General features: G+C 48.2%; 3 protein-coding genes across 3 annotated transcripts; 2 read left to right on the top strand and 1 right to left on the bottom strand.

Annotated features, from left to right (window-relative positions):
• The first annotated feature begins 19,413 nt into the window (after window positions 1–19,413).
• Window positions 19,414–22,994, top strand: LOC147584569 (H2B.U histone 2-like). The gene is given in 3 exon segments (XM_086707393.1): window positions 19,414–19,945; window positions 19,947–20,257; window positions 20,289–22,994. Coding segments are annotated over 2 exon segments (645 nt in total). The 5' UTR covers window positions 19,414–19,562; the 3' UTR covers window positions 20,209–20,257; window positions 20,289–22,994.
• A 375-nt stretch (window positions 22,995–23,369) lies between these two features.
• LOC112856933 (histone H2B type 3-B) lies at window positions 23,370–25,203 on the bottom strand. Its single transcript, XM_086707405.1, has one exon. It carries the CDS (start codon window positions 25,152–25,154, stop codon window positions 24,774–24,776), a length of 381 nt encoding a protein of 126 aa, XP_086563531.1. The 5' UTR covers window positions 25,155–25,203; the 3' UTR covers window positions 23,370–24,773.
• A 202-nt stretch (window positions 25,204–25,405) lies between these two features.
• Window positions 25,406–25,996, top strand: H2AC25 (H2A clustered histone 25). Its single transcript, XM_025920131.2, has one exon. The coding sequence runs from the start codon at window positions 25,467–25,469 to the stop codon at window positions 25,857–25,859; it is 393 nt and encodes a 130-aa protein (XP_025775916.1). The 5' UTR covers window positions 25,406–25,466; the 3' UTR covers window positions 25,860–25,996.
• Window positions 25,997–26,434: the final 438 nt, after the last annotated feature.

The following is a 26,434-nucleotide window of genomic DNA, read 5'->3' as shown; positions in this document are numbered from 1 at the left end:
CACTGAATACACCGTTCAACTCAGTATGCTGAAGGAAAAACAGAGTAAACCAAAGTAAACACGAAGTAAAAAAGTAGATATAAAAGCAGAAATTATTAAGCCAAAAAATAAGAAATAAACTACAAAGCAAACTCTTTAAATCTACGATTATATTCATCTAATGCAGGGTGAAAGGTTGTATAAGTTCTCCATTTATTGTGATTTTTTTTTAACAAGGAAAAATCAGCACTTAGATACAGAAGGAAACAGCATTGTAAAGGTCTTGTACTAAAGTGTTAATAAGTCAAGTTATAACCCAAAAATTTTAATTAGAGATTTATGAACACTTATGTGTTATTTGAAAGCCTCCTTGATGTATTCAACAAACTCTACAACACAGAAAGCCAAACTTTGCAGAAGGACACAGAGAGATCACACAGATGGATGGACACATATCAGGTGAGCTGAAGTGAGAATTGAAGCAATCACCGGTCTTAGAAAGTGCACAGCCAATACCATGATGTTAACAGACAAAAAACGTAGGACAATACATTTGTCACCCAGAGGCACAGAAGGACTTCTTCAACAAAACTAAAAAAGTACAGAATTTAAGGCAAAATCAGTGAAATGGAAATTATAGCAGAGTTAAGAACAACTATTTTCTTAGTGATACTGTATTTCATATTCGAAAGTTGCTAAGAGGATAGATCTTAAAAATCTTGTGACCATGTGGGGTGGTGGACATTAACCAGACTTACTGTGGTAATCATTTCACGATATATCCAAATATCGAACCAAGATACTGTATACCTGAAACTAATGTAATGCTATACGTTGAATGGACCCCAATGAGAAAAAACAATAAAGGTCTAAATGTTGTTTGGCAACAACGTGAGACCAGTTTGCACCTTTACTAGACCGACAAGAATAGAAGAGCTGTCAGATGTTAATATGAGCAAGGCTGTATGGAGAAGGAGGGAGGGTAGCCTGGGAGGGCACTTCCTCTGGGGGGTCTCTCCCGTAATCTCACGTGACTGCAACCTCACCAGATGAGTAAAGAAGGTCATTTCCTGGCAGGTGCAGGAACCTCAGGATATCTTTGAGACCTCATGAAGAGGAATTTGCCCAATTCTACAGGTATTGCAGCCTGTCTGATGGCAAGTATTTGGCTTGGCTTCTGGCCGGGAGAGGCTACTAAAAGTTCAACCCAGAGATTCCTTATAAAAGGTTCCAACAAAGCAGACTTTAAAAGTTCCTCATGATCAATCGCTATTCTTGCTGAGCTTATGTAAATAATTAGGCCAGATTTGTTAAGACTGGATTTGTTCTACAAATGCATTGGTCTCAATTTTGCTATCTCTGGAAAGGGTGGGTTTTAGAGAGAACAACTATGTTTCAACAATGCACAGTTATGGATGTTAAATGCTAGTTATGATTGTCTTTAAATGTTTGTTGTTTGCCTAAACTAGACAACTTGAGGTAAACTTCAGAAAATTGTTACAGTATTTCATATATAGGCAATCTTCTGTGCTTGTTATACTATGTGGATAATAATAAGACCCCATGGGCATATGATTATTTAAGCAACTGAACAGGATGGATCTCTAAATATGCAAACCATATCTTCCCTAAATCTGGTCTGACAGTTACCAGAAACCCACCCCTTTCAAAGACTTGGAGGTGGACTTTACAGATATACAACCAAATAGAGGATTCAGTTTCAGGTATCACCCCATGGGTCCATCACTCCAGAGTTAAGGCCAACTCAGATGAACCCTCAACCTGGCAATGTGATCCAGATCCAGTCAACCCGCTTAAGCTGACCCTCAAAAAGACACTGGCTCCTGAGATCTCCAGCCCTGCTCCAGCCACGCCCCGGAAGCTGGCTGGCCTGCGCATGACAGAAGCTTGAGGAATCAACATGTGGACCAAGCCCAGGTGTTTGGATGCAACTCTGCCAGCCCTTGCCCCTTACTGGTGCCATAGCCCTGATCTTAATTCTTACTGTTGGGCTGATAGAGAAATCACCAACAAGCTGGACATGGGACAAAAGATGCATGCTGGGTCTCACATACCTCCTCTGAATGGGAGAATTATTAAGTATTGCCTATATATTATGATAACCTCTCTCACCTTCACAACTGCCTCTTACCCACTTTGCCCCCAGGATTGTTATATGACAATAAGGGAGTCAAGGGCATTCAGCGCCTTCACCTCCCTCCACGAAGTTTGCTACAAGGGGAAAACACCCACTCTGTCAGTCACCCGGTGCCTCAACGATAAGTATTGGACCATAGAGATAACCCAAAATTTCAGGAACCCATGTCACAACAAGGGCCTCCAGAGAGGGAAGAGAGCTTGCTACACTTACCTTCCTCAATGGGGGATCTCGGATGGGAGAGAGGTGCACAACAGGTCCCTTCAAACAGTTATGGAGGATACCCAGGATAGGGTAATACAAGCCATAAAGGTGACCATTCCCCCAGCAGCCTACCAAAGTCTGAACCTTTCAGCCCTCAATCAGATGCTTACCAATTCCCCACTCCAATGTTGGACTAACACCACTCTACCAGTCCTCCACAAAATAGATAATCACACCCAAACCTGCTGGATGTGCTTCCCCTCACAATCTTTAGCCCCAAGTCCCAGGCTAAATGGGCAGTCCTGCTACCCATTCTGATAGGAGCAGGAATTGCGACAGGAATAGGAACCAGAATAGGGGGCACAGGTTCATCCATAGGAGTATACCATAGTCTATCTCAAGAGCTAAATGAACGGGTGGAACGGGTGGCAGATTCTCTGGTAACCTTACAAAGCTAAATAAACTCTTGGCGGCAGTGACCCTCCAAAATAGGCAAGCCCTTGACCTCCTCACTCCAGAAAAAGGAGGGACTTGTATCTCTCTGGGGAAGGAATGTTGCTATTTCCTAAACCAGTCAGGAATAGTTACAACTAAGGTTAGGGAACTCAAGGAACGAATTCAATTTAGACAACAGGAAAGTATCAATGGAAAGGATGGGATCTCACAGATTGGGCATCCTGGCTTCCTGCCCTGGCGGGTCCCCTCGTCTCCATAATTTTACTTATATCCATCGGCCCTTGTATACTGAATGCCATGGTACATTTTATTGAAAACACTGTTCCTCACCAAACTACTGCACATATCTTAGCCTTCTGAGAGTACCAACCTGTAAAACTGAAAGGTGATGCCTACTAAAAGTTTTTTTAAAAGGCATCAAAGGGGGGAATGTTGGAGAAGTGGATAAAGTACACCAAAGATGGCTGATTGAGCTAAAGCAAACTCTGGACTCTAGCTTAGAGACCCCTCCTCCGGGTTCTTCTTCCTTTGTTTGCTGCATGTGCAAACCACCAACCACCCCCACACAAATATGGAGGCTGATAACTATAAATTACCCTTCCCACTCACATTCAGGGCTCAGATCTTTGGAGAAATGGTCTCCTCTGACCCACCGGTGTTAAATAAGTCTCCGATCCACCAAGATCTCCGAGTGCCGCTTGGTTTTTCCGCCAGCATACCAGCCTGGTTCCCTAACAGACCCAGCCCTGGGAACCCACAGAAGTAGCCCCCTGAGGAAGAAAGGAGACTTGACTCCTGTAAGGAAGGGCAGAAACTCCTAGAAGCACATGGCCTCCTACTTTCTGCATCCTGAAGCCCTGACATCTGAGGTTTTGGGGCCCCAGCAAGGACTGCCCAGGCCATGGCTACCAGTTCCTAAGACAGGAAATAATTCACCCAGAGGCGTGCCTTTCATATGCAAACTCACCAACCCAAAGCTCACAGGCCTACCCACTGCCTCCTCTAATCAAGCTGTGCCCAGGCAGGTGCCAGACAATGGGAGAGCCCTTCCACCTCACAGCCCACTGAAACACTCAAACTGGCCAACACTCACCTGTCCTGCAGAGATGCACTAAAGATCTCGCCCACAAGACCTTTAGTGCAGACCCAGGGCTGCAGGTCCTGCAGACCCAGGGCTTCCCCATGCAGTCATGTGCAGCCAAGTGCCCCTCTGGGTAAATGAGTGTCATAGCACTCTCTAGCTCTCTTTTTTATGTTTGTTTGTTTTTGAGACAGAGGGAGACAGAGAATACCAAGCAGGCTCCACGCTGTCAGTACAGAGCCTGATGTGGGACTCGATGCCACGAATCTTGAGACCATGACCTGAGCCGAAATGAAGAGCAGGTGGCTTAACCAACTGAGTCCCCCAGGCGCCCCCAAAAGCTGTCTCTCTGATGGTGGTCACCTCAGCATACCTGAATAATAATAGTAAGACCCCTATATTTTAAAATAGCAAAAAATGACCCACAGCAAGAGGCAGTAGAGGCCACAGCCGGGCTGCAAGCTCAGGATTATGGGTGGATGTTGGGAGGCAGGGGGACACATTACGGGTGGATGTTGGGTGGCCATGGGAGGCAGAAGGGGAAGCACATTATGCGTGGATTGTGGGAGGTGGGGGGGACACATTATGGGTGGATGTTGAGTGGCCATGAGAGGCGGAAGGGGGGGCACATTATGGGTGGATGCTAGGTGGCCATGTAGATAGCCAATGCTTATGCAGGAAGGAGGTGTGACCAGGCTCCAGAAGGTTCCAGGGCCCAGTTGCAGGAGGCAGCGAAGCCAGAGGCCAGGTTATCTATTTTTCTGGGAACAACAGCAGGCAACTACTTTCTATGATGAGTGGAAGTTGCAAAAAGCATTCAGGTCTCTGACTTCTGAAGTCAAGACCAGTCATTGGTTGTAGGAAAAAAACAAGCCACTGAAAAAAAGTGAGTATCAACCCACGGAGGCAAGTTGAATTCAGTAATAGTGTATGCTGGTAGCTTTGGGAAAGAACTGGAGCTTTTCCCTGAAGGAACACGAGATAAATCTGTGTATATCAGAATCACACGCTGTGAAACAAATAGGAACCGACAAACAACAAAATCTGTGTAACTAACAGGAGAGAACTCATGAGAGTTATGCAGATGGGAACCCAAACCACAGGTGGGGAGGCGAGGTGAGCGAGAAGCCGGGGTGCAGGCCGGCGGTGTGCAGGGGCTCGCGTGGGTACTTGGAATAAGGAAGCTGAAACAGCAGCCAAAGCTCCCGCCACCACCCCCTCCCCCAGTCCCTGGGAAAAGCATTTCTTGAGCCCATTCCCACTTTGGAGAAATTACTGGAGGTGGTTCCCTCTCTCAGATACTAGGATGCGTTTGCTGTCCCAGCAGAGGGCTGGCCACAGAGGTCGGAGACAGCTTGAGGCTGCAGACAGCCCACAGCAGGAGGAGAGGAGGCAGAGCCTTGGAGGGGCTGACCCTGGGCAGCCGGATTCCAGTGCAGGCCTACCACGGATTGGTGGATCCGGAGTTCTGAAGGCGAGCCTCCCGTCGCCACCCCCCTCCCACAGTCCCGCTCCCAAGCGAGTCTGAAAAGCTGGCTCTCTCCCAAGACCGCGAACGGAGAGCCAAGGCCTCGGGAAACCCCCGCACAAAGTCACTTAGTTGGCCCTGCTGGTGGCCCCCGTGGCTATCGTCGGCCCGCGCCGCCCCCCTCCCCCCGGGGTCCCCGGGCGGGGCGGGGCGAGCGGGGCGACGACCTCGCACAGGTGGGGGACCGAGGAACCCCCTCCCCCGGCCGCCCTTCCAGCGCGCTGGGAGGGCCGGGTGGAAGCGGGGGGTGGGTACAGGGGTGCAGAGGTGCAGGTCACAGGGGGCTGGGGTGGGAGCGCAGAAGTGCAAACGATGCCTGGAGGTGTAGGGGTGCTGGGCACAAGGGCCGCGGGGATGGAGAACTGCAGAAGGTGCCGGGACGTGCAGAGGTGGGGGAAGACGGGGGGGGGGGGGGGGGGGCACAGAACCGCAGAAGGTGTCAGGACCTGCAGAGTTGATGGGAGGCGGGGGGGGGGGGGGGGGGGGGCGGGCTGTCACAGAATTGCAGCGGGTGCTGGGAGGTGTAGAGGTGGGGGGAGGCAGGGGGGCGCAGAGAATTGCAGATGGTGCGGGGATGTGCAGAGGTGTAGCACAGGGGCGCGGGGACGCAATACTGCAGGCGGTGACGGGATGCGCAGAGGCTGGGAGTGCGGGACCTTCGCCTCAGGGCCCCCTCACGCCCACAGCCGCCTGGGGGGCACCCCTCGGGCACACAGTCAGTCTCAGGAGGCCCCTGAGATGAACAGGAAGAGCCAAGCCTCTGGTATTTACCAGAACAGCCCATCTGGATTGGTTCAAACAATCCTACCCGGTTGGCTGAGGCACGTTCTGGAGCTTTCTAAAGCTTCCCTTTCCCAATCGCCTTTGCTGCGCCCTCAGTTTGGTGTCTGAGCTTGGAATCTGTTGTGTTTTGTCCACGTTTGTGCCTTAACGTTTTCACCCCTGTCTTTGGACATCCTCGCGATTTCCTAGCATGCGGGTGACAATGGCAGTGCGGCTGCCCTGGAGGGGAAGAGGGGGAACCTTGGAGAAAACCTCATGGCCTGGGGTGTCCCCAGGGCACGGTCCTGTGGGTGAGGCCGGCTGCCTCCCCAGCCCCCAGCCTCCTCCCTACACCCTTCCATCTGCCCCATCCTCCTTTCCCAACACCCTCGTGCACATCTCTCCAGAGCTCTCCCTTCCCAGATGCAGACCACCTCTCCTGAAAACTCAAAACCTATCAAATACATCAAGTATAGGAAAATCGTTCTCATAAAATGTCAAGTTTTGTGTTTTCGGACATATGTGCGATCCGTTTTCTAGATCTCCTCTGTTAAAAAGTAAACTGAGGCCTCTTGGGGCGCTTGGGTGGCTCAGTGGGTTAAGCATCTGACTCAGCTCAGGTCATAATCTCACAGCTCGTGGGTTCCAAGCCTGTGTGAGGCTCTGTGCTGATGGCTCAGAACCTGGAGCCTGCTTTGGATTCTGTGTGTCTCTCTCTGCCCCTTCCCCACTCATGCTCTGTCTCTGTCTCTCTCAAAAATAAATAAACATTAAAAAATTTAAAAAAAAAAAGTAAACTGAGTCCTCTTAAAAATGTTACAAATTTATTTGAGCAAAACTGGATTGAAATCAGGCAGCACACAGTCTCCAGGCAGATAGCAGGGAGTGCCAGGGAGCTGTAGGAAATGAAAGACTTAACCAGGCAGAACGGTGCAGGAATGAGGAAGAAAGCAGGTGGCTTATGACAAGGCCACCTTCCTTTGGGGAAGGGACGGCAGGGGCCTACCAGGCAGATTTTGTCACCAGTGCTGACCAGGGAATCCTGATTGTCTGGTCGAAGCTCCCATTTCTGGGAGAGCTAACACTGTCATTGATTGTTTCGGTTTGGTGAGCTGGGGCTTAGAAGTGACTCCATATTTGGGGTCTGGAGTCTTGTTTTAATAATCCCTCCTACATTTAAAAAAAAAATGTTTATTTATTTTTGACAGAGAGACAGAATGAGAGAGAGCAAAGCAGGGGAAGGTCAGAGAGAAAAGGAGACAGAATCCGAAGCAGGCTCCAGGCTCTGAGCTGTCAGCATGGAGATCATGACCTGAGCCCAATTCTGAGGCTTAACCGACCAAGCCACCCAGGCTCCCCCTCCCCTTCACTCTTGATGTTGCAGATTTTGCTACTGAACCAGTAGCTGCCCAGCAAAAACCCCTTGAGCCTCTGGCCACAGACAGTCTTGATTATCTTTTAACTGAGTAAGGAGGTGTGTGCTGAGGCATTGGAAATCAAGGGGAAGGTTTGTGCCAGGCAGAATGACAGGATTGCCAGCATCGCATCGTGGAGAATCCAACAGACATTGGAGGTTAGATTATCCCCCTCGGCAATGACCCGAGATATGTGGCCAGTGGCATTATCCGGTGTTTACAAATGACCAGATGGCAGGGGAAGCCTTCCTCAATTTGGAATACGCACCCAAGTTTCAACACCTGGTGGCTTGGCAGTGGGGTCCGTGGTCAAGAGTACTCAGCAGGGTCCTTTTGCTGAATCTTACTCTTGCAAGAACGTCAGAGTAAAACAACGGTCTGTAAATGGCAAAAGTTAAAAATGCCCATGGTCAGGGGTGCCTGGGTGGCTCTGTCAGTTGGGCTCCCGGCTTCATCTCAGGTCATGATCTTGTGGTTCACGAGTTTGAGCCCCACACCAGGCTCTGTGCTGACAGCTTGGAGCCTGGAGCCTGCTTCAGATTCTGTGTCTCCCTCTCTCTCTGCCCCTCCCCAGCTCACACTCTGTCTCTCTCTCCCTCAAAAATAAATAAAAACACTTTAAAAAATGCCCATGCTCAAACATTTGGTGAGTGTTCTTTTGATAAGGAAGTGTAGATGTTTCTGTGGCATACAATTTCAGGTGCTAGCTGGACAAGGAGAGTATCAACAGATTTCTATGTACTTTGAGCATTTCATGGTATATTAGTAACATACACCCACACATACAACTTAAGGTTTACCATGATGTGTTTGAAGGTGCTTGCTGCATGATTTGTATACCATAATTGCATATCAAATCAAGCTAACTGGTCTGACGTCTTTCTTTAACAAGGTGAGACACACGTCCTTTGAGATATTCCAGGATCCCTCTGGGAAATGTCAAAGTTATTTTGAGGTCAAAAGGCTCCAGGGGCGCCTGGGTGGCTCAGTCGGTTAAGCCACCAACTTCAGCTCAGGTAATGATCTCACAGTCAATGGATTTGAGCCCCACGTCGGGCTCTGTGCTGACAGCTCAGAGCCTGGAACCTGCTTCGGATCCATGTCTCCCTCCCTCTGTCCCTCCACTGATCATGCTGTGTCTCCTTCTCTCTCTCAAAAAAAAAAAAAAAAAATATATATATATATATATATGTTTAAAGACAACACGGGGAGCCTATGTGGCTCATCAGTTAAGTGTCCGACTTCATTCAGCTCAGGTCATGATCTCACGGTCCATGGATTTGAGCCCCACATCAGACTCTATCCTGATGGTTCAGAGCCTGGAGCCCACTTCAGATTCTGTGTCTCCCTCTCTCTTTGTCCTTCCCCTGCTCATTCTCTCTCTCTCTCTCTCTCTCTCTCTCAAAAATAAACATTTAAAAAAAATTAAGGCTCCATTTAGAATTTGATTTGGGGAAAATGTCAGAAGGTTTGGACATTTGATTAAATAGGATCACAGATTATTATGAAATAATACTTACTCATCTACTCGACCAAAGTGGCAATTGAAGATGTTAAAGGCCCGACCCTGTTTAGCTTCCAAGATCAGATGAGATCAGGCGCATTCAAGGTGGTATGGCGTAAGATGAGAAAACTGGATTTTCTTACATAATCAAAGACCTGCTAAAGACAACGTGAAACACAGTAAGGTATTTTAGTAGGACACAAAATCTTTGCTGTCTGTGCAGATTACTTAAATGTTAAAAAAAAATCCTGGTTATAATTTCTTATTTTTTTAAGTTTAGTTATTTATTTGAGACAGAGAGAGAATGAGCAGAGGAGGGGAAGAGAGAGAGAGGGATAGAGGATCTGAAGTGGGCTCTGAGCTGTCAGCACAGAGCCCTTCATGGGGCTCAAACTCACAAACCATGAGATGGTGACCTGAGCCAAAGTTGGATGCTTTACTGACTGAGCCACCCAGGTGCCCCTGAAAATGTGTCTTTGATTTGGTGTCTGACATCTGTCCTCTGTGAGGTTTTTTTTTTTTATTTTTAAATTTTATTTATTATTATTATTTTTTCTTGAGAGACAGACATGAGCGGGGGAGGGGCAGAGAGAAAGAGGGAGACACAGAATCTGAAGCAGGCTCCAGGATCTGAACTGTCAGCACAGAGGCCGATGTGGGGCTCAAACCCACAAAAGAAAGATCATGACCTGAGCTGAAGTCAGCCCCTTACCCAAGAGCCACCCAGGTGCCCCTCCAAAATCCTGATCTTTTACGGTATCTGCAAGCATCATGAAATGGATACAGGACATTTGGGGAATGGTAAAGACAGGTGGACCTTGAATTGCTTCTAGAGCTGCATTTCTGCTTTTGCAAAGCAAAATCCCTTATGGGATAAGGACAGTGGCTTTTAATTCCCCCAAAGAATCATAGTAGAGCCTGAGTGATATCAAGGTGCTGATGCAGCCATCCAGCCATATTACACTCAATTTGCTTCGTGATATCAGGAACATTTCCAACTACAATGGAAAGCAAAAGATTCCTATGTTCTAGGTTTACAGCTGTGTGTCTTTGGAATATTTCAGTACATGCTTCAGCACAAAAGGCTTCAGAATGTTTTCCTTTATCTCTGTGTACATAGCTTTATTTTAACTTAGGAGAGGAGGCCTAAAAATAAGTTCCTAGCAGGCTCTGAATATCAGCTTCCAGTTTGGCCAACCTGTGATGATAGAGCCATGTTTAAAAAAAAATCCTTTTAGGGGAGCCTGGGTGGCTCAATTAGTTAAGCATCCTATTTCGGCTCAGGTCATGATCATGTAGTTCATGGATTTGAGGCCCATGTCAGGCTTTGTGCTGACAGCTCAGATCCTGGAGCCTGCTTCGGATTCTGTGTCTCCCTCTCTCTCTGCCCCTCCCCTGCTCATGCTCTGTGTCTCTCTCTCTCAAAAATAAATACACATTAAAAAATTTTTTTAATAAAGAAAAACAAAGATCTAATTTTTAAAAATGTTTTTCTCCTGCCAGTCCGAATTTGGAAAGAAAGGGACAACGTGAGATTTTACCTTCCTATCTCCATCAGGCATCATAGATGGAGATCTGCTAAGACTTCTCACCCTTTGCCAGCTCCTGCTTTTACTCCCAGGACATCATCTGCAGGTTCTGGAGTGAGCCTGGTATCCCAGCAGGTCTCATCTTGGTCACCAGAAACTGTAAAGGAGGAAAAACAATTTTCTGTCGAGCCTTTATGGTGACTACTTGGCTGAGCCCCCTTTTTCTCTGGGACACCTCTTCATCTAGGTTAAAAGTTCTCCACTGTGGCCACTGTGTCTCAGGATTATCTTTGGACATCCAGATGGCTAATAGACACATGAAAAGATGCTCAACATCACTCATCATCAAGGAAATATAAATCAAAACCAGGATGAGATACCTCCTCACATCTATCAGAATGGCCAAAACTAACAACTCAAGAAACAACAGATGTTGGCGAGGGTGTGGAGAAAGGGTAACCTTCTTGCACTGCTGGTGGGAATGCAAACTTGTGCAGCCACTCTGGAAAACAGTATGGAGATTCCTCAAAAAGTTAAAAATAGACCTACCCTATGACCCAGCAATTACACTACTAGGTATTTACCCAAAGGATAAAAAAAATGCTGATTCAAAGGGACACATACACCCCAATGTTTATAGCAGCACTATCAACAATAGCCAAATTATGGAAAGAGCCCAAATGTCTGTCAACTGATGATGGACAAAGAGGATCTCTTTTGCACTGCTAGTGGGAATGCAAACTGGTGCAACCACTCTGGAAAACAGTATGGAGGTTCCTCAAAAAAACTAAAAATAGGACTACCTTATGACCCAGCAATTGCACTACTAGGCATTTATCTAAGGGAAACAGGTGTGCTGTTTCAAAGGGGTACATGCACCCTAATGTTTATAGCAGTGCTATCAACAATAGCCAAATTATGGAAAGAGCCCAAATGTCCATCAACTGATGATGGATAAAGAGGATGTGGTATATACATGCATTGGAATAGTACTCGGTGATGAAAACAAAATGAAATATTGCCATTTGCAACAACATGAATGGAGCTAGAGTGTATTATGTGCTAAGTGAAATAAGTCAGTCAGAGAAAGAAAATACCATATGATTTAAGTCATATGTGGAATTTAAGAAACAAAGCAAACGAGCAAAGGGAAAATAAGAGAGAGAGAGGCAAAACAAGAAACTGACTCTTAACTATAAAGAACACACTGATGGTTACCAGAAGGGAGATGGGTCGGGGGTGTATTAAATGGGAGATAGGGATGAAGGAGTACACCTGTTGTGATGAGCACTGAGAGTTGTTGAATCAATTCTACACTTGCAACTCATATTACACTGTATGTTAACTAACTGGAATTAAAATTAAAACTTAAAAGGAGGGGCGCCTGGGTGGCGCAGTCGGTTAAGCGTCCCACTTCAGCCAGGTCACGATCTCGCGGTCCGTGAGTTCGAGCCCCGCGTCGGGCTCTGGGCTGATGGCTCGGAGCCTGGAGCCTGGAGCCTGTTTCTGATTCTGTGTCTCCCTCTCTCTCTGCCCCTCCCCCGTTCATGCTCTGTCTCTCTCTGTCCCAAAAATAAATAAACGTTGAAAAAAAATTTTTTTTTTAAAATTAAAACTTAAAAGGAGGGGCGCCTGGGTGGCGCAGTCGGTTAAGTGTCCGACTTCAGCCAGGTCACGATCTCACGGTCCGTGAGTTCGAGCCCCGCGTCAGGCTCTGGGCTGATGGCTCGGAGCCTGGAGCCTGTTTCCGATTCTGTGTCTCCCTCTCTTCTGGCCCTCCCCCGTTCATGCTCTGTCTCTCTCTGTCCCAAAAATAAATAAAAAACGTTGAAAAAAAAATTAAAAAAAAAAAAACTTAAAAGGAAAAAGATTATCTCTGGTAATGTTAAACTGCTTGTTCAGCCTTTAAACAAAATCCGATTTACCTGAGGCCTCACATAGGACCCAATCCAACCCCAGACCTAGCCCAGTTTCTAAGTCAGACCCAGTCTGACTTCAGCCGATTTCCAGTCTGGAAAGAGACATGCTCTGATAAAGTCTGAAAGCTCATAACACAGGAGGACCAGGACCAACCAGGACTTACCCATGACCACTGGAGGCGGCAAGACAGCCATGGGCTCAGAGGGGCTCAGCAGGTGCCTGTGCCTGGTTCCCGGTTGCTCTGGGACTGACAGGGGTTTCCCTGAGGTCCCACTTCTGATACCAGCACTGCTGAAAGAGAAACTGAGGTATATTGAAAAGTGTGAGAGTGTATTTCAACAAAGACTGATTTGAATCAGGCAGCACCCAGTCTTGCAGATAAGAAGGCATTCGGAGGAGCCGAAAATGAAAGACTTCTATCGGCAGAAAGGGGGGAAGCAAGGAAGTCATACGGGGCCAAAGGTGGGTGATTATTGCAAGGTCACTTTCCTTTAGGGAGGGGACAGCAGGGGCCTATCAGTCAGATTAGTGGGACAGGGTGATTCCTGATTGTTTCATTTTAAGTTTATTTATTTATTTTGAGAGAGAGAGAGAGAGAGAGAGAGAGAGCAGAGAATCCCGAGCAGGCTCCTCGCTGTCAGTGCAGAGCCCAACACGGGGCTTGAACCCACAAATTGTGAGATCATGACATGAGCCAAAGTTGGACACTTAACCTACATTTTTACCAGGTGCCCCAACATTTTTACTTTTTTTTTTTTTTTTTTTAGTTTATTTTTGAGAGAGAGCGTGAGCAGGGGCTGAGCAGAGAGAGAGGGATACAGAGGATATGAGCCAGGCTCCATGCTGTTAGCACTGAGCCCGCATCGGGGTTTGAACTCAGGAACCGGTTGAGATCACAACCTGAGCCAAAGTCAGACACTCAACCCATGGAGCCACCCAGGCTTCCCACACGATTTTTGCATATCTGTATGTAGACAGGAAGTAATAGAAATATACTATATAATGAGGACGGGAGCTCACTCTCGTGGAGGAACAAGTAACCAGAAAGGCCTGTGTGGCCTCCAGAGCATTTTGTCCCCTGACCCCAGCCCCTGGGGGCACCCGAAACCTGCCTGTCCTAGGTGGGGAATGGGTAGCTGTGCAGCTCAGGGGCTGAGGGGCCAGCACATCTGGCCTTTGTGTCTGCGTGTCTGTGTGGGCACTGAGATGGCAATGATCCATCCCACAAGCTGCTCACCCAACACCAGATTCAGTTCCCTGACCCACCCCCCACCTCCCCTCCACCGTGGTCTCCAGCCTTTCATTCCCACCTGGAGCTGGGATTTGACTGAAGACCCCCTCTCTCCTGCCTGCTGAAACAACATGGAAATGAGCACAGGAAGAAAAGGACGGGCCCAGCCTGGGAAGCAACCCCAAAACCTTGCATGGGTGTGGGGTTAGCACCTGTCTCCTCCAGGGTCTTGTACGCAAGGCCGGCCACAGGAGCCCCAGCACCCCCGCCACGGCCTTTGTCTCAGGTGCACGCTGGAGGCTGTCTCCAGGACAAAGGCTGGCCAAGCTGCCTTCCTTCTTTGCTTTGTGAACCTGCAAAGCGTGCAAGGAGGTTTACCTCTTCTCTGCAGAGCTCCAGTGTGCGTGCACTGTCACTGCAGGCACCCACCTACCTGCAGCTCCCAGCCCCAACCATTATGGTCTGGCACCCTTCCTGCATCTGCAGGGTGCTGCCTCCCCGCAGAGCCCTCCCCCCACCCCACACCCCTGCAGGATCCATAAGCAGCGAGTGCTGCTGTAGTTGTTGGGGGCAGGGGGGGGGGCTTGCAACATTTCATCTACAGCAATGCTCATTGGTGGGAATGTGTAAGACACCAGGCTGGGGTGGGGCAAAAACACTGCACAGCATCTTTATCCCAGCAGAGAAAAAGGATGGTGTCCGTGGTGGGCACAGGAATTCAGGATGATGAAATGTGCTCCTTTCACTGACTCCATCATTTGTTCCACATAGTTAAGGAATTGCTACCAGCACCAGGCACTGTGCACTGAAACCATTAAGAAAAAAAAATGTTTTTATTTTTTATTTTTTTATCATCCCACCCCCTTTTTAAATTATTCTTCTAGAGGCGCCTGGGCGGCTCAGTTGGATAAGCATCCAACTCTTGATGTTAGTTTAGATTGTGATCTCATGGTTGGTGAGATTGAGCCCTGCATTCAGACTGTGCTCTGGGTGTGGAGTCAGCTTGGGATTCTCTCTCTCTCCCCCTGACCCTCCCATGCTTCCAAGTGCTCACTCCCTCTCTCAAAAAAAAGACAGGTCCAGGGCGCCTGGGTGGCTCAGTCGGTTGAGTGTCCAACTTCGGCCCAAGTCATGATCTTACAGTTTGTGGGCTCGAGCCCCATGTCAGGCTCTGTGCTGACAGCTCAGAGCCTAGAGTCTGCTTCAGATTCTGTGTCTCATTCCCTCTCTGCCCCTCCCCCACTTGTGCTCTGCCTCTCTCTGTCTCTCAAAAATAAATAAAATGTAAAAAAAAAAAAAAAAAAAAAAAGACAGGTCCTCCCCAAAAAAAAGACCCTAACTGCCATCAATCCCCTCCTGGGGTTTCATCACAGGAGGGAAGAAAGAAGTTCACGCCACAACCAGACAAACGTTGTCACAGACTATCACACCTGCTATCTATTCTCCAAAAGGCCCACTCATCTTTCCTAAACACCATTCACTGTCCCCCTCAGAGGCCCACAGCCCCCTCCCCTGCTCCAATTCAGATGGTATATAAGCTCTCAAGGGGCGCCTGGGTGGCTCAGTCGGTTGAGTGTCCAGCTTCAGCTCAGGTCATGATCTCACAGTTTGTGGATTTGAGCCCCACATTGGGTTCTGTGCTGAACACTTGCTCAGAGCCTGGAGCCTGTTTCGGATTCTGTGTCTCCCTCTTGCTCTCTGCCCCTCCTCTGCTCGTGTGTGCGTGCTCTCTCTAAGATAATAAACATTAAAAAAAAATGGTATATAAGCTCTCCCTCCAATCTCACCGCTTTGGGAGATAGTCACCCTTTCCCCCTGGGAGGCCCCCATGCATGTAATAATAAAAATTAATAAATTCATACACCTTTTCTCCTGTCAATCTGCCTGTTGTCGGTTCACTTCCCATAACCAGCTATCAAAGCCAGGAGGGTGGAGTGAAAGCATTTCCTCCCCAACATTATAAATGTGTTAGAGCTTCAATATCCACCGGAAGTGAGCCTCACTGAGACAGAAAGACCTTCTCCAAACAGTGAGTTTCAAGACTATGTCAGAGAAGTCTGTGCTCACGAAATCTGCAGGTAAAAGGAAAGAGATTCTTGCTTGGAGTGCACCTCGTGTGCAAGATCGGGCTTCTGACGTCTCCCACTGGTGCTGGGAAGCAAGACTAATCATTTTTATACTCATTAACTCCCACAGAAAAAAAATAATGATGGCTACAAAAGTGATTTGGGGTAATGATCCAGAAACAAGCCTTTTTTTCTATTTCCTTAAGGCACCTTGTATTCAAAGGCTTTATTCTTTTAATGGAGTCAGCGATTGTAGAATTCAGTACAATTTCATCTACAATACTTTCATCTTTCCAGGAGAGACCAATTATAAGATTTTGGACTTTTGTTTGTCAGAAACTGAAACACAGAGTGATGCATTGGTGTTTTACTATTTTTCTTCTACACACCACATCATAAGTAGTGTTCCTTCTTCAAAATTGAGTGCAATTCACTATCCAAATATTTAAAATTTCTTGGCACCAATCAGCCTATTTTCAGGGTCAGCTCCTGCCTCCCACGTGTTTAACTCGGGACATATTTTCTTCAGCCTTTTGCTACCCATCCATAAAATGGAGTTGATAATAGTGCATACCAGGAAAGGATCTTATCAGCACTAATGTGAATTATATATTAAATGGTTACCTAGATGATAATGAGCTCTATAGAAATGTTTGTTAAATCAACTCCATTTTTTAAGGTAAATAGATAAAATGGTCAATGCTGAGTATATCCAAAGCAGCTCAAGGCACCCACAATCTCAAGAGGCCCATGGATCTCACAGGACATGTGTGAACACACAAGACATGTTTGTACAGACATATTTGCACATAGAGGGCATTTGTGTGGGTATCTTGAAAGCATCTTGCTGACTGTTCTGAAGCTGTGATCCATTTTGTCTGTTGGGGGCACCGTTAAGTTTCCTGGCCTCTGGATGGTTACAGTGGCCAGGTAAGTGACACCCAGACCAGACCTTAGACCTTCTCAAAGTGTGATATGCATCTGAGTCTGTTTAAAATACATCTGGTGCATCTGGGTGGCTCAGTCGGTTAAGTGTCCAACTCTTTTTTTTTAATGTTTATTTATTTTGGGGAGACAGAGCATGAGCGGGGGAGGGATAGAGAGAGAGGGAAACACAGAATCCGAAGCAGGCTCCAGGCTCTGACCTGTCAGCACAGAGCCCAGTGCAGGGCTCAAACCCACAAACTGTTAGATCATGACTGTGGTGTGAGATCATGAGCCAAAGTCAGACACTTGACTGACTGAGCCACTCAGGTACCCAAGAGTCCAATTTAGACTTGAGCTCAGGTCATGGTCTCACCGTTCTTGAGATTGAACCCCACATCGGGCTCTGTGCTGACGTGTGGAGCCTGCTTGGGAGTCTGTCTCCCTCTTCTCTCTGCCCCTTCCCCACTTGCTCTCTCTCTCTCTCAAAATAAATAAAAATAAACTTAAAAAAAAAATAAAAAGTGGGGCCTGGGTGGCTCAGTCGGTTGAGCATCCGACTTCGGCTCAGGTCATGATCTTGCAGTTTGTGAGTTCGAGCCCCGCGTCGGGCTCTGTGCTGACAGCTCAGAGCCTGGAACCTGTTTCCCATTCTGTGTCTCCCTCTCTCTCTGCCCCTCCCCCGCTCATGCTCTGTCTGTCTCTCTCTGTCAAAAATAAACATTAAAAAATTTTTAAAAAAGAAAAAAATACAACTTTTGAGTCAATACCTTTGAAATGGGGCCCAGGATTCTGCATTTCTATTTTTTCTTATGTTTATTTATTTATTTTGAGGAGAGAGAGAGAGAGAGAGAGAGAGAGAGAGAGACTGCACAGGGTAGGAGCAAAGATTGGAAGAGAATCCCAAGCAGGTTCCATGCTCAGAGTGGCCCAACACAGGTCTCAAGACCTGAAATCTCAAGACCATGAAATCATGACCTGAGCCTAAATCAAGAGTCAGACTCTCAACCCACTGAGCCACCCAGGCACCCCAAGAGTCTGCATTTCTGAGCTTCCCAGGTGTGATGCTCAAGTAAGTAAATTCTTAACACCTTATATTTCCATCTTGGCATTTAACATATAGGAGACCTTAACTCATGTCTATAGGAGTTAATTTAATGGGGGAGGCAACTCAGGGACTGATAACTTCTGGTGAAAACAAGACAACATATCCAAAATGGAGTACCTCATGCTAAGTGCCATGTCACGGAACCAAGACTGAATTTATTGCAAGTGTCAGCTGTCCCAGAAGTGGAGCATTAAGCTCCAGTGAATCAGGAATCCCCTGATTGTGGGAGGCCAGGCCCCGGTGCCAGGCTGAGACTGGGTCGAGCAACGGTTCCCTGCTGACTCAGCCAACCCAGTGGTTCCCCCTCCCATTCCCCCATTTTCAAGGGCATACGAAAGCTTTGTCAAGGCTGAGAAAGTTAATTCCTGAAGCCTGTGGTCTGTGGGTGTTGGCAGTAATGTTACCTCCCCTTTTATCTACCCCGAGGCAAATAGAAACAAACATGAGAACTGTGTTTTGCTAGCAATCTTATCAACAAGGTCTTGCTGTGACCCGTTTAGAAAATTCACAAGGAACACAGAACTAAATGTTTTGGTTGGCAGCGATTATGTGAAACCTGTTTATTCTTAGAATGGCCTGACCCTTATGAGTCTTGATATAAAAGATTGTGTACAGCAACAATAAAGCCGTCACTTGGGCCATCAGCCCAGGGGACCCTCCTGTTCCCAAACTGTCTTCTCTTCTCTCTTTTTTTCCTTACATTCCCCTACCCTCAGGACCCTGATCTCGGTGTTTGTTGCGCCGGTCGCAACACTGATCAGCACTAGTGAGGTAATCAGTCTGATAGGCCTCTTCCATTCTCTAAAAGAAAGTGACCTCGCAATAATGCTATTTTTCCTTTCCTGTGACTTCTTGTTCCCTCTCTGTTCTGCCGATACAAGTCTTTCATTTTGTACGGCTCCATGGAAATCTTCTCTATCTGTTAAATTGGATGTTTCCTGATTCTAAGCAACTTTTGTTCAATAGATTCTTAATATTTTTGGTAGGCCTCAGTTTAGCCTGTAACAATTCTATAAGCCTGTGTGTTCTGATGCGTTCACAGACAAGATGAGACCCTAGATACGGAGTACCTAGCACGCAGCGATCACTTCAAAAGAAATTAGTCAGCATTGAAATCAAAGGACTGTTTCCCCGGAAGCCCCTTCATCAGTCCTTCCACTTGCAAGTCTGCCCTGTTGCTACACCTCCAAAGTGAGTGCCTTCACAGATTTTCAGTGTTCAGCCGTTTGGATTTACGCCTGAATTCTGACATTGGCCTTTTGTTGGGGGAATGATGGGAAATAAATAGTTAAGTTATTCCCATTCCCCTTTGCTGAATAAGCATCAGCTTGTCCTCCCTAGCTTTGGGCCTCGGAAACGTGTTTACCCCTTGCCCGGAGAAGATGGAGATGCAGCGTTAAACCGACTTTTATTTCCTTATTTATTATTATTGTTGTTATTGTTTATGTTTATTTTTATTATTATTATTTACCCCATCCAGAACCGGTGACCACACAAAGGCCCCTCCTCTCCCGGTTTGAACAAAGATGCTCAACCTGACTCCCAGCGCGAGGCACCTGCGTCTTCGGATTGGTGGGATTGCCATCCAATAGGAAATAAGAGCCAGCATCTGCTATTTACATAAACTCCTAGCGGTCCCAGAGGCTCACAGCCTGCCGTCCAATCAGATTCCCGCGACTTGGAGGCTTCATTTGAATATGGACACAATAAATAGCGCTGCCTGCGCTCGGCACACTCATCTCGGTTCCTGCGACTGCACCGCCCGGGTTCTGGTGCCCGGTCCGCTGCCCCCTGCCCCTTCGCCCGCACACTCGCGCCCCAGCTACCTCCACTCTAGCCGCCTCCTGGCGTTCCTGCGTACCCCGCCAGCCCCGAGCCGGCGTCCCTGCGACGCCCCCGCCGCCCCCACCCGGGCATCCGCGCCCCCCTTGGAGCCCCTGTGCCCGCGCTGCCTGAGCCCCGGAGTCCCCACCGCCGCGTTGCCCCACCCCCACCCCCGCGCTGCCCGGCCAAGCCGGATCCTTCCCACTCCGCCCAAGAAGGGCTCCAAGAAGGCCGTCACCAAAGCGCAGAAGAAAGAGCAGCCGCAAGGAGAGCTACTCCATCTACGTGTACAAGGTGCTGAAGCAGGTGCACCCCAACACCGGCATCTCGTCTAAGATCATGGGCATCATGAACTCGTTTATCAACATCTTCGAGCACATCGCCAGCGAGGCCCCTGCCTCGACCATCACGTCCTGCGAGGTGCAGACGGCCGTGCGCCTGCTGCTGCCGGGCGAACTGGCCAAGCACGCTGTGTCTGAGGGCACCAAGGCCGTCACCAAGTACACCAGCTCCAAGTGAGGCGCGCCGGGCGCCCTGGAACCCAAAGGCTATTTTCAGAGCCACCTCTGTGCTCAGAAAGGAGCACAGAGCTCAGAAAGGAGCTCAGAAAGGAGACTGCCAGCCGCTCTGGTTGTGATGTACTGCTCCGGCAGGGTTCTGGGGGGCGCTGCAATGCGCCACGGAAAGCGAGACTGGACTTCAAAGGCGCAGACCCTGCAAAGGCGCGTTGAGTCAGCATCTACCCAGCCAGCAGCCAGAGAGGGCACGGCCTTAGCTTTAGGCAGAGACCCGGTCACCTCCAGGAAGGCCTCAGGCCAACCTCCCTACTAGCACCCCTGTGTCTCTTAATGGATTAGGTCTGCGTGCGCTGGACGGATGTGGGGTTCGATGAAGCCCTGGGTGTTGGGCTCAGTCTTGGCGGTGACGCTTGGGCTGGTCCTTCCCTCCTTTGCCTCTTGTCAAATACAGGAAAGCAGTGTTCAGTTTAAGCAGCTTTTTGTGGGCACCACAGTTCCTGTTTGAAAAATCAGAACAACAGGTGCACAGGTAGTGGCCTCCATCATCATACTCTGCTAAAATCATTCATATTAGGAGATCAGTTTATGTGGGGTTTTTTAAATTTTTAATGTTTACTTTTGAGAGAGAGAGAGCGTGAGCAGAGGAGGGGCAGAGAGAGAGAGGGAGACACAGAATCTGAAGCAGGATCCAGGCTCTGAGTCCCAGGCCACTCAGGGCTCCAACTCACAAGAACCATGAGATCATAACCTAGGTCAAAGTCTAGGCCCAACGGACTGAGCCACTCAGGCGCCCCTAATTTGGTTGTTTTGTTTTTTGTTTGTTTTTGGTATATACTTTTAACGAAAGCCTTGTAAATGGTGATAGAGCCTTTTTGACAAAACGAATGGAGCACTTTAAACACATACACACAAGTAAACCATATGCAAGGTGGATTTAATTTGCCCACTTTATTTATAACTGAAGCTGCAGGCTTGACTGTGGCCCAGGCTTCTCTCGCTCTAAAATATACCCCAGACTACAAAAAACACCACAAGAGCATCCCAGTCTGAAAGCAAAACACTTCCCAGGATTTGGATTTCCAGTTCAGTCCCAAGAGGTGGGCAGAGGCCTTCTGATTCCTGGCCCCTAGGGGTGTCCATCTCCGGTGATGTCACGCTTTCATCAAATCTTAGCCTCCTACACTAAATTCTTTGTTTTGCGTTTGTACTTTTTTTATTAAAGAGATAGCCCTTCCCTCTCCATCTTTGGTTTACTCCATAGTAATTAGCAAATTGGACTTAAAATTTTTGGCTGAGATGAGGGGAGGAGAGAGTCTCTTCAATGCATTTTATTTTTAAAGTTTATTTTTATTTATCTTGAGAGGGAGATAGAGAGTAAGCAGGGGAGGGGCAGAGAGAGAGAGAGGGAGACAGAATCCTAAGCAGGCTCCACGCTGCCAGCATAGAGCCCAATGTGGGGCTCAAACTCACCGTGAGATCATGACCTGAGCCAAAGTCGAGAGTCAAAGGCTTAACCAACTCAGCCACCCAGGTGCCCCCTCTCAAATACATCTCAGGGGATACCTGCAAAATCCCTCCAGTGCTTTCCAGAGCCTTACTCTTTGGCCTGTACTTTTGGTATTTCAGGCCTAGAGAAGTCTTCCATTGTGTTGATTCCTTACTCTGTGAGTCTAAGCATTTTTAAATACTCAGTGAACCCCTTCCTTCAGCCTCCAACTTAATGCAAATAACATTTCTCTTTGTTGTAGTAGTATTACTGACTGGGCTCTGTATTCAGATTCTCTCCATTTTCTTCATTATAAATTCTCAAGGGCAGGAACTCTGTTGCTCTGCATCGTCCTTAATAGATTCTCACTCCCGTGGTAGGAGAGGGCCCAACCAGGCCCATTCTTCCCCTGGGGCTGCCTCAGCATCCTCCACACTGTTCAGCAAATAGAGGCAGCCTCCTCTCCTCCTCCTCCTCCTTCTTTTACTTCACACTAATTCTGTGTGTCTGAGGAATGAAGGGACTGAGAAATTAATCGACATTTTGCATTACCCACAACAAAACATTTTCATGCAACTGTATTTGGGAATTATGTTTATTCTGCTTCTTGATTTTATTTTAGGGACTAAATAAACTATGTTGTTTCTCACTGCTAGCACAGTCCCACACTACTGGAGACAAGTTGCATTTTATTAAACCTAGGTCTGAAGCTTATTATTAAAGCAGAGAATGACCTGGATCTGGGACACTAGTTTCCTGTTACCAGAAGTGCTCATTAAGATCGTGATGCCTAATCTCCTTCCTTCCATAGGTAGAGGAGGGCTCAGACCCAATCAGGAGGCCCCTGCTTCATAGTGTAGGACTGGATTCTGTAGTTTCCGAGAAGAATCAGACAGCTCTTGAGAAGATTAAAGGTGTTGATTTTGACGTAGATTACTGTTTTCAAATCTGGGGATCATAACTAGCAGGGAAAGAATTGAGTAAAATAACTGTGGCAAAACTTCCGTATCTATGAGTTGTGTTGTGTTGTTTTTGTAAATATTTCAGAGTGTGTATCTATGGATACACACTAATAATGGAAATGAAATGATGCACACTGCTATCATTGTAAGCATAACAATACTCTATATGTCCACTGATGCATAAAGTGAGGCAATAAGAACCACCATCAATCCCAATAAATGAGGTAGGTTTCACTAAAATTCTAACTGAGAATTACTTACGATCATGTATCTGTGATAACTAGCTATCAAAACTTATGTTTTCAATAAATGTGTACTGCCCAGATGACTTTTAAAACACTTTTTGTCACCTGCAAGTATTTTTAAATTTCAATTTACGTTGGTGTGTGTGTGTGTGTGTGTGTGTGTGTGTACGTGTGTGTGTGTGTGTGTGTGTGTGTGTGTAACGAAAGGTAATAGATAAAAACACTCAAAAATATAGCTTACATTTGGATGAAATTCTCAGGAAGAAGTACAATGGGGGTGAGTTCAGGGAGGAAAAAAAGGATCATGTAGACTGTCTCACTGTTAACGAAGAATTTGATCATGTGTTCTAAGAATTGATTACAGTATCGAATTGCTATTTCAATAGATACCTTTAAAAGATTGATGTGATCGTGTCACCCATATTTCAGTAAGAAAGATTTTTATAAGAGCATTATTTGAAAATGTGTCAAAGCTCAAGAACTTTATTTAAAAATTTATTTTAATTTCTTTGATGTGACCATTTTGCTTTTTTACAACCTCCTACGTTGGGAATTGCGCCCTTGTAACTATAACAACTAAGAATAAAAATATTTTAGATGCCAACTGAAAAACGTGTCAGATTTTAAATTCCTTTAGATTGGACCCACGCAGGAGAAGGAACAGGGTGGGTGGGCTTCCAGACGCTGGGGCGGAGGGAGCTTCGACTGTGACGTTCTCAGACCCTCCCGCCCAGCCCGGCTTCGACCAGCTTCCTCTGGAGATGATTTGCAAAACATGACTGATACCTTTCATTAAATGTTTGTTCCTTGCCTGAGCGGATGACACGACCAATCGGTACATCTAAATCTCAGAGTGGCTCAAGGAAGTGCTTGTTAGGAATCCCCTATTTACAACGAAGAAAAACCAAAGCGATGTCCTTTTCCAAGTAAAGGCTCTTCGTGCCAAAGCGCTTTCCCTGAGCCAAGATGACACTTCCCTTAATAAATGCCATAAATTCGAAAAAAGAGGTAATTCTGCGTCACTAATGCTTCACAGAAAATGATGTGGCTGAAAGAGGGAGCTGTTTGTCCAGAAAAGGGGGGATTACATTAAAGGGGAATTACTTTCCTCCTGAATTGATCTCCCCCATCCCCACATAGGCTAAAGCTACGCGCAGCAGAAATCGGCTTGTTACATGTGGCTCGCGCGCACCAGACGCTTCCATTTCCCTTTCGGTTTCAAACGTTTTGCCTTTGTAAGGTCCAGTCACGCCAACATTCTCCCAGAAATGTTCACTGCTTCAGGATCAAGATGTCTGGTCGAGGGAAGGATGCAGCTGCAGGCGACACCGCCTGGGGCCGCGCAACACCGGAGACCTCACTTCCCAGCCCATGCCATCAGAGACACTGGGGCGGGGGGGGGGGGGGGGGGCGGGATTGGCACCTCCTGAAAGAGGTGACCCGCGCCCTTCACCCACAGACGCACGCCGCGCACAGACAGGCCTGGGTCTCGGAGTCTACGCGCGCAAGCGCCGGGGATGCACCCTTGCAGCCACCAAAGGACGAAGAACTCAAGGTGTCTACTTAGCAGGGCGATGCATCAACAGCCCTCCGCAGAGGGGAGGGTGGACACGGATCCTTGACCGCCAGGCCGGTTACCATCCCAGACCTCCATAAGAAACAGTTACACACTCTCGCCTTCCACGCACACACACAATGGGGCGCGCGCGCGCGCGCGCACACACACACACACGGACCCAGTAACCAGGAAACCACTAAGGTGCACAAAACGGAACTGATTCACAGGACAACCCTTCACCGTGTTCGAAACCCTTTTTCGATTATGTGGGTGGCTCTGAAAAGAGCCTTTGGGTTCCAGGGCGCCCGGCGCGCCTCACTTGGAGCTGGTGTACTTGGTGACGGCCTTGGTGCCCTCAGACACAGCGTGCTTGGCCAGTTCGCCCGGCAGCAGCAGGCGCACCGCCGTCTGCACCTCGCGGGACGTGATGGTAGAACGCTTGTTGTAATGCGCCAGGCGGGAGGCCTCGCTGGCGATGCGCTCGAAGATGTCGTTGACAAACGAGTTCATGATGCCCATGGCCTTGGACGAGATGCCGGTGTCGGGGTGCACCTGCTTCAGCACCTTGTACACGTAGATGGAGTAGCTCTCCTTGCGGCTGCGCTTGCGCTTCTTGCCGTCCTTCTTTTGCGCTTTGGTGACGGCCTTCTTGGAGCCCTTCTTAGGCGCGGGTGCCGATTTAGACGGATCAGGCATTATGGCAAGTCTCTCCAAACAAAAAGAACGTGCCGCCCCAGCAACTGTATTTATACGTCCCGTATGCAAATGAAGGATCCAGAGGTCCTCGTATCTGATAGGTTCGAACGCCGCCTAACGTAATCACTGGAAAAGGTGCATGCAAATTAGGGGATGATGAACTCCTTTTCTGATTGGTCTCCATTACTATCCAATCAGATGAGGTCAGCTCCACTACCTCCGGACCATATATAAGGGCTCAGGGGGGCTGGCGGCCTCGTTACTTTGGGTCTGTCTTCTCGTCTTTCTTCTCTCTCCGCGCCCGAGTTGGCAATGTCCGGCCGAGGCAAACAGGGCGGTAAGGCGCGCGCCAAGGCCAAGTCGCGCTCTTCTCGCGCGGGGTTGCAGTTCCCCGTAGGCCGCGTGCACCGGCTGCTCCGCAAAGGGAACTACTCCGAGCGGGTCGGGGCCGGCGCGCCGGTGTACCTGGCGGCGGTGCTGGAGTACCTGACTGCTGAAATCTTGGAGCTGGCGGGCAACGCGGCCCGCGACAACAAGAAGACGCGTATCATCCCGCGCCACCTGCAGCTGGCCATCCGCAACGACGAGGAGCTCAACAAGCTGCTGGGCCGCGTGACCATCGCGCAGGGCGGCGTCCTGCCCAACATCCAGGCCGTGCTGCTGCCCAAGAAGACGGAGAGCCACCACAAGGCCAAGGGCAAGTGAGGCTGCGGAGGCGGGCCGGCAACGGCCGTGTGCCCCGGGGGCCCTGTGACACCAAAGGCTCTTTTCAGAGCCACCCACGGTTTCAAGAAAAGAGCCACACTGACCACGCAGCTTTGTCTTACCAAGGCTGCGTCCTTCCAGGCGCACGGAGAGCCGGCCCGAGGCACAATCCGGGAGCGGGTATGCGCACCGTGGCCTCCCGTGTTGTTTGCCGCAGGGAATGCTACCGGACGCGTAGCCGCCCTTTGCGTTTGAATCTCACTCCTAAACTGCGCCTGGGGTCTTAAGTTAACCCGCTCACCGTGAAGGTATCTGTCGTTATCGGTGACCAGTTGCCTTGCACTCTGCAACGTGTCGTTCGGTCACATTTAGACACCCAAGTACAGGCTGTCTGCTTATCCCAGGCCTGGATAACAGGGCAGATTCACCTGCCTTTGAAAATAAGTCTAGTTGTTAGAATCCACTATTTGCGGTTCTTATGGGTAACCCTTAAAGATTTACATTCTGGAACGTATGGGTGCTTGAGGGAGTGGATATTGCAAAGTTTTAGGAAACATGAGGTTGTTGGGAATTAT

The sequence above is a fragment of the Puma concolor genome, chromosome A1 (assembly GCF_028749965.1).
Source record: "Puma concolor isolate L17-30 chromosome A1, mPumCon1.1.hap2, whole genome shotgun sequence".
In the NCBI taxonomy this organism is placed as follows: Eukaryota; Metazoa; Chordata; class Mammalia; order Carnivora; family Felidae; genus Puma; species Puma concolor.
The sequence above is the reverse complement of the archived record's forward strand: the minus strand, read 5'-3'. Positions and strand labels throughout refer to the sequence as shown.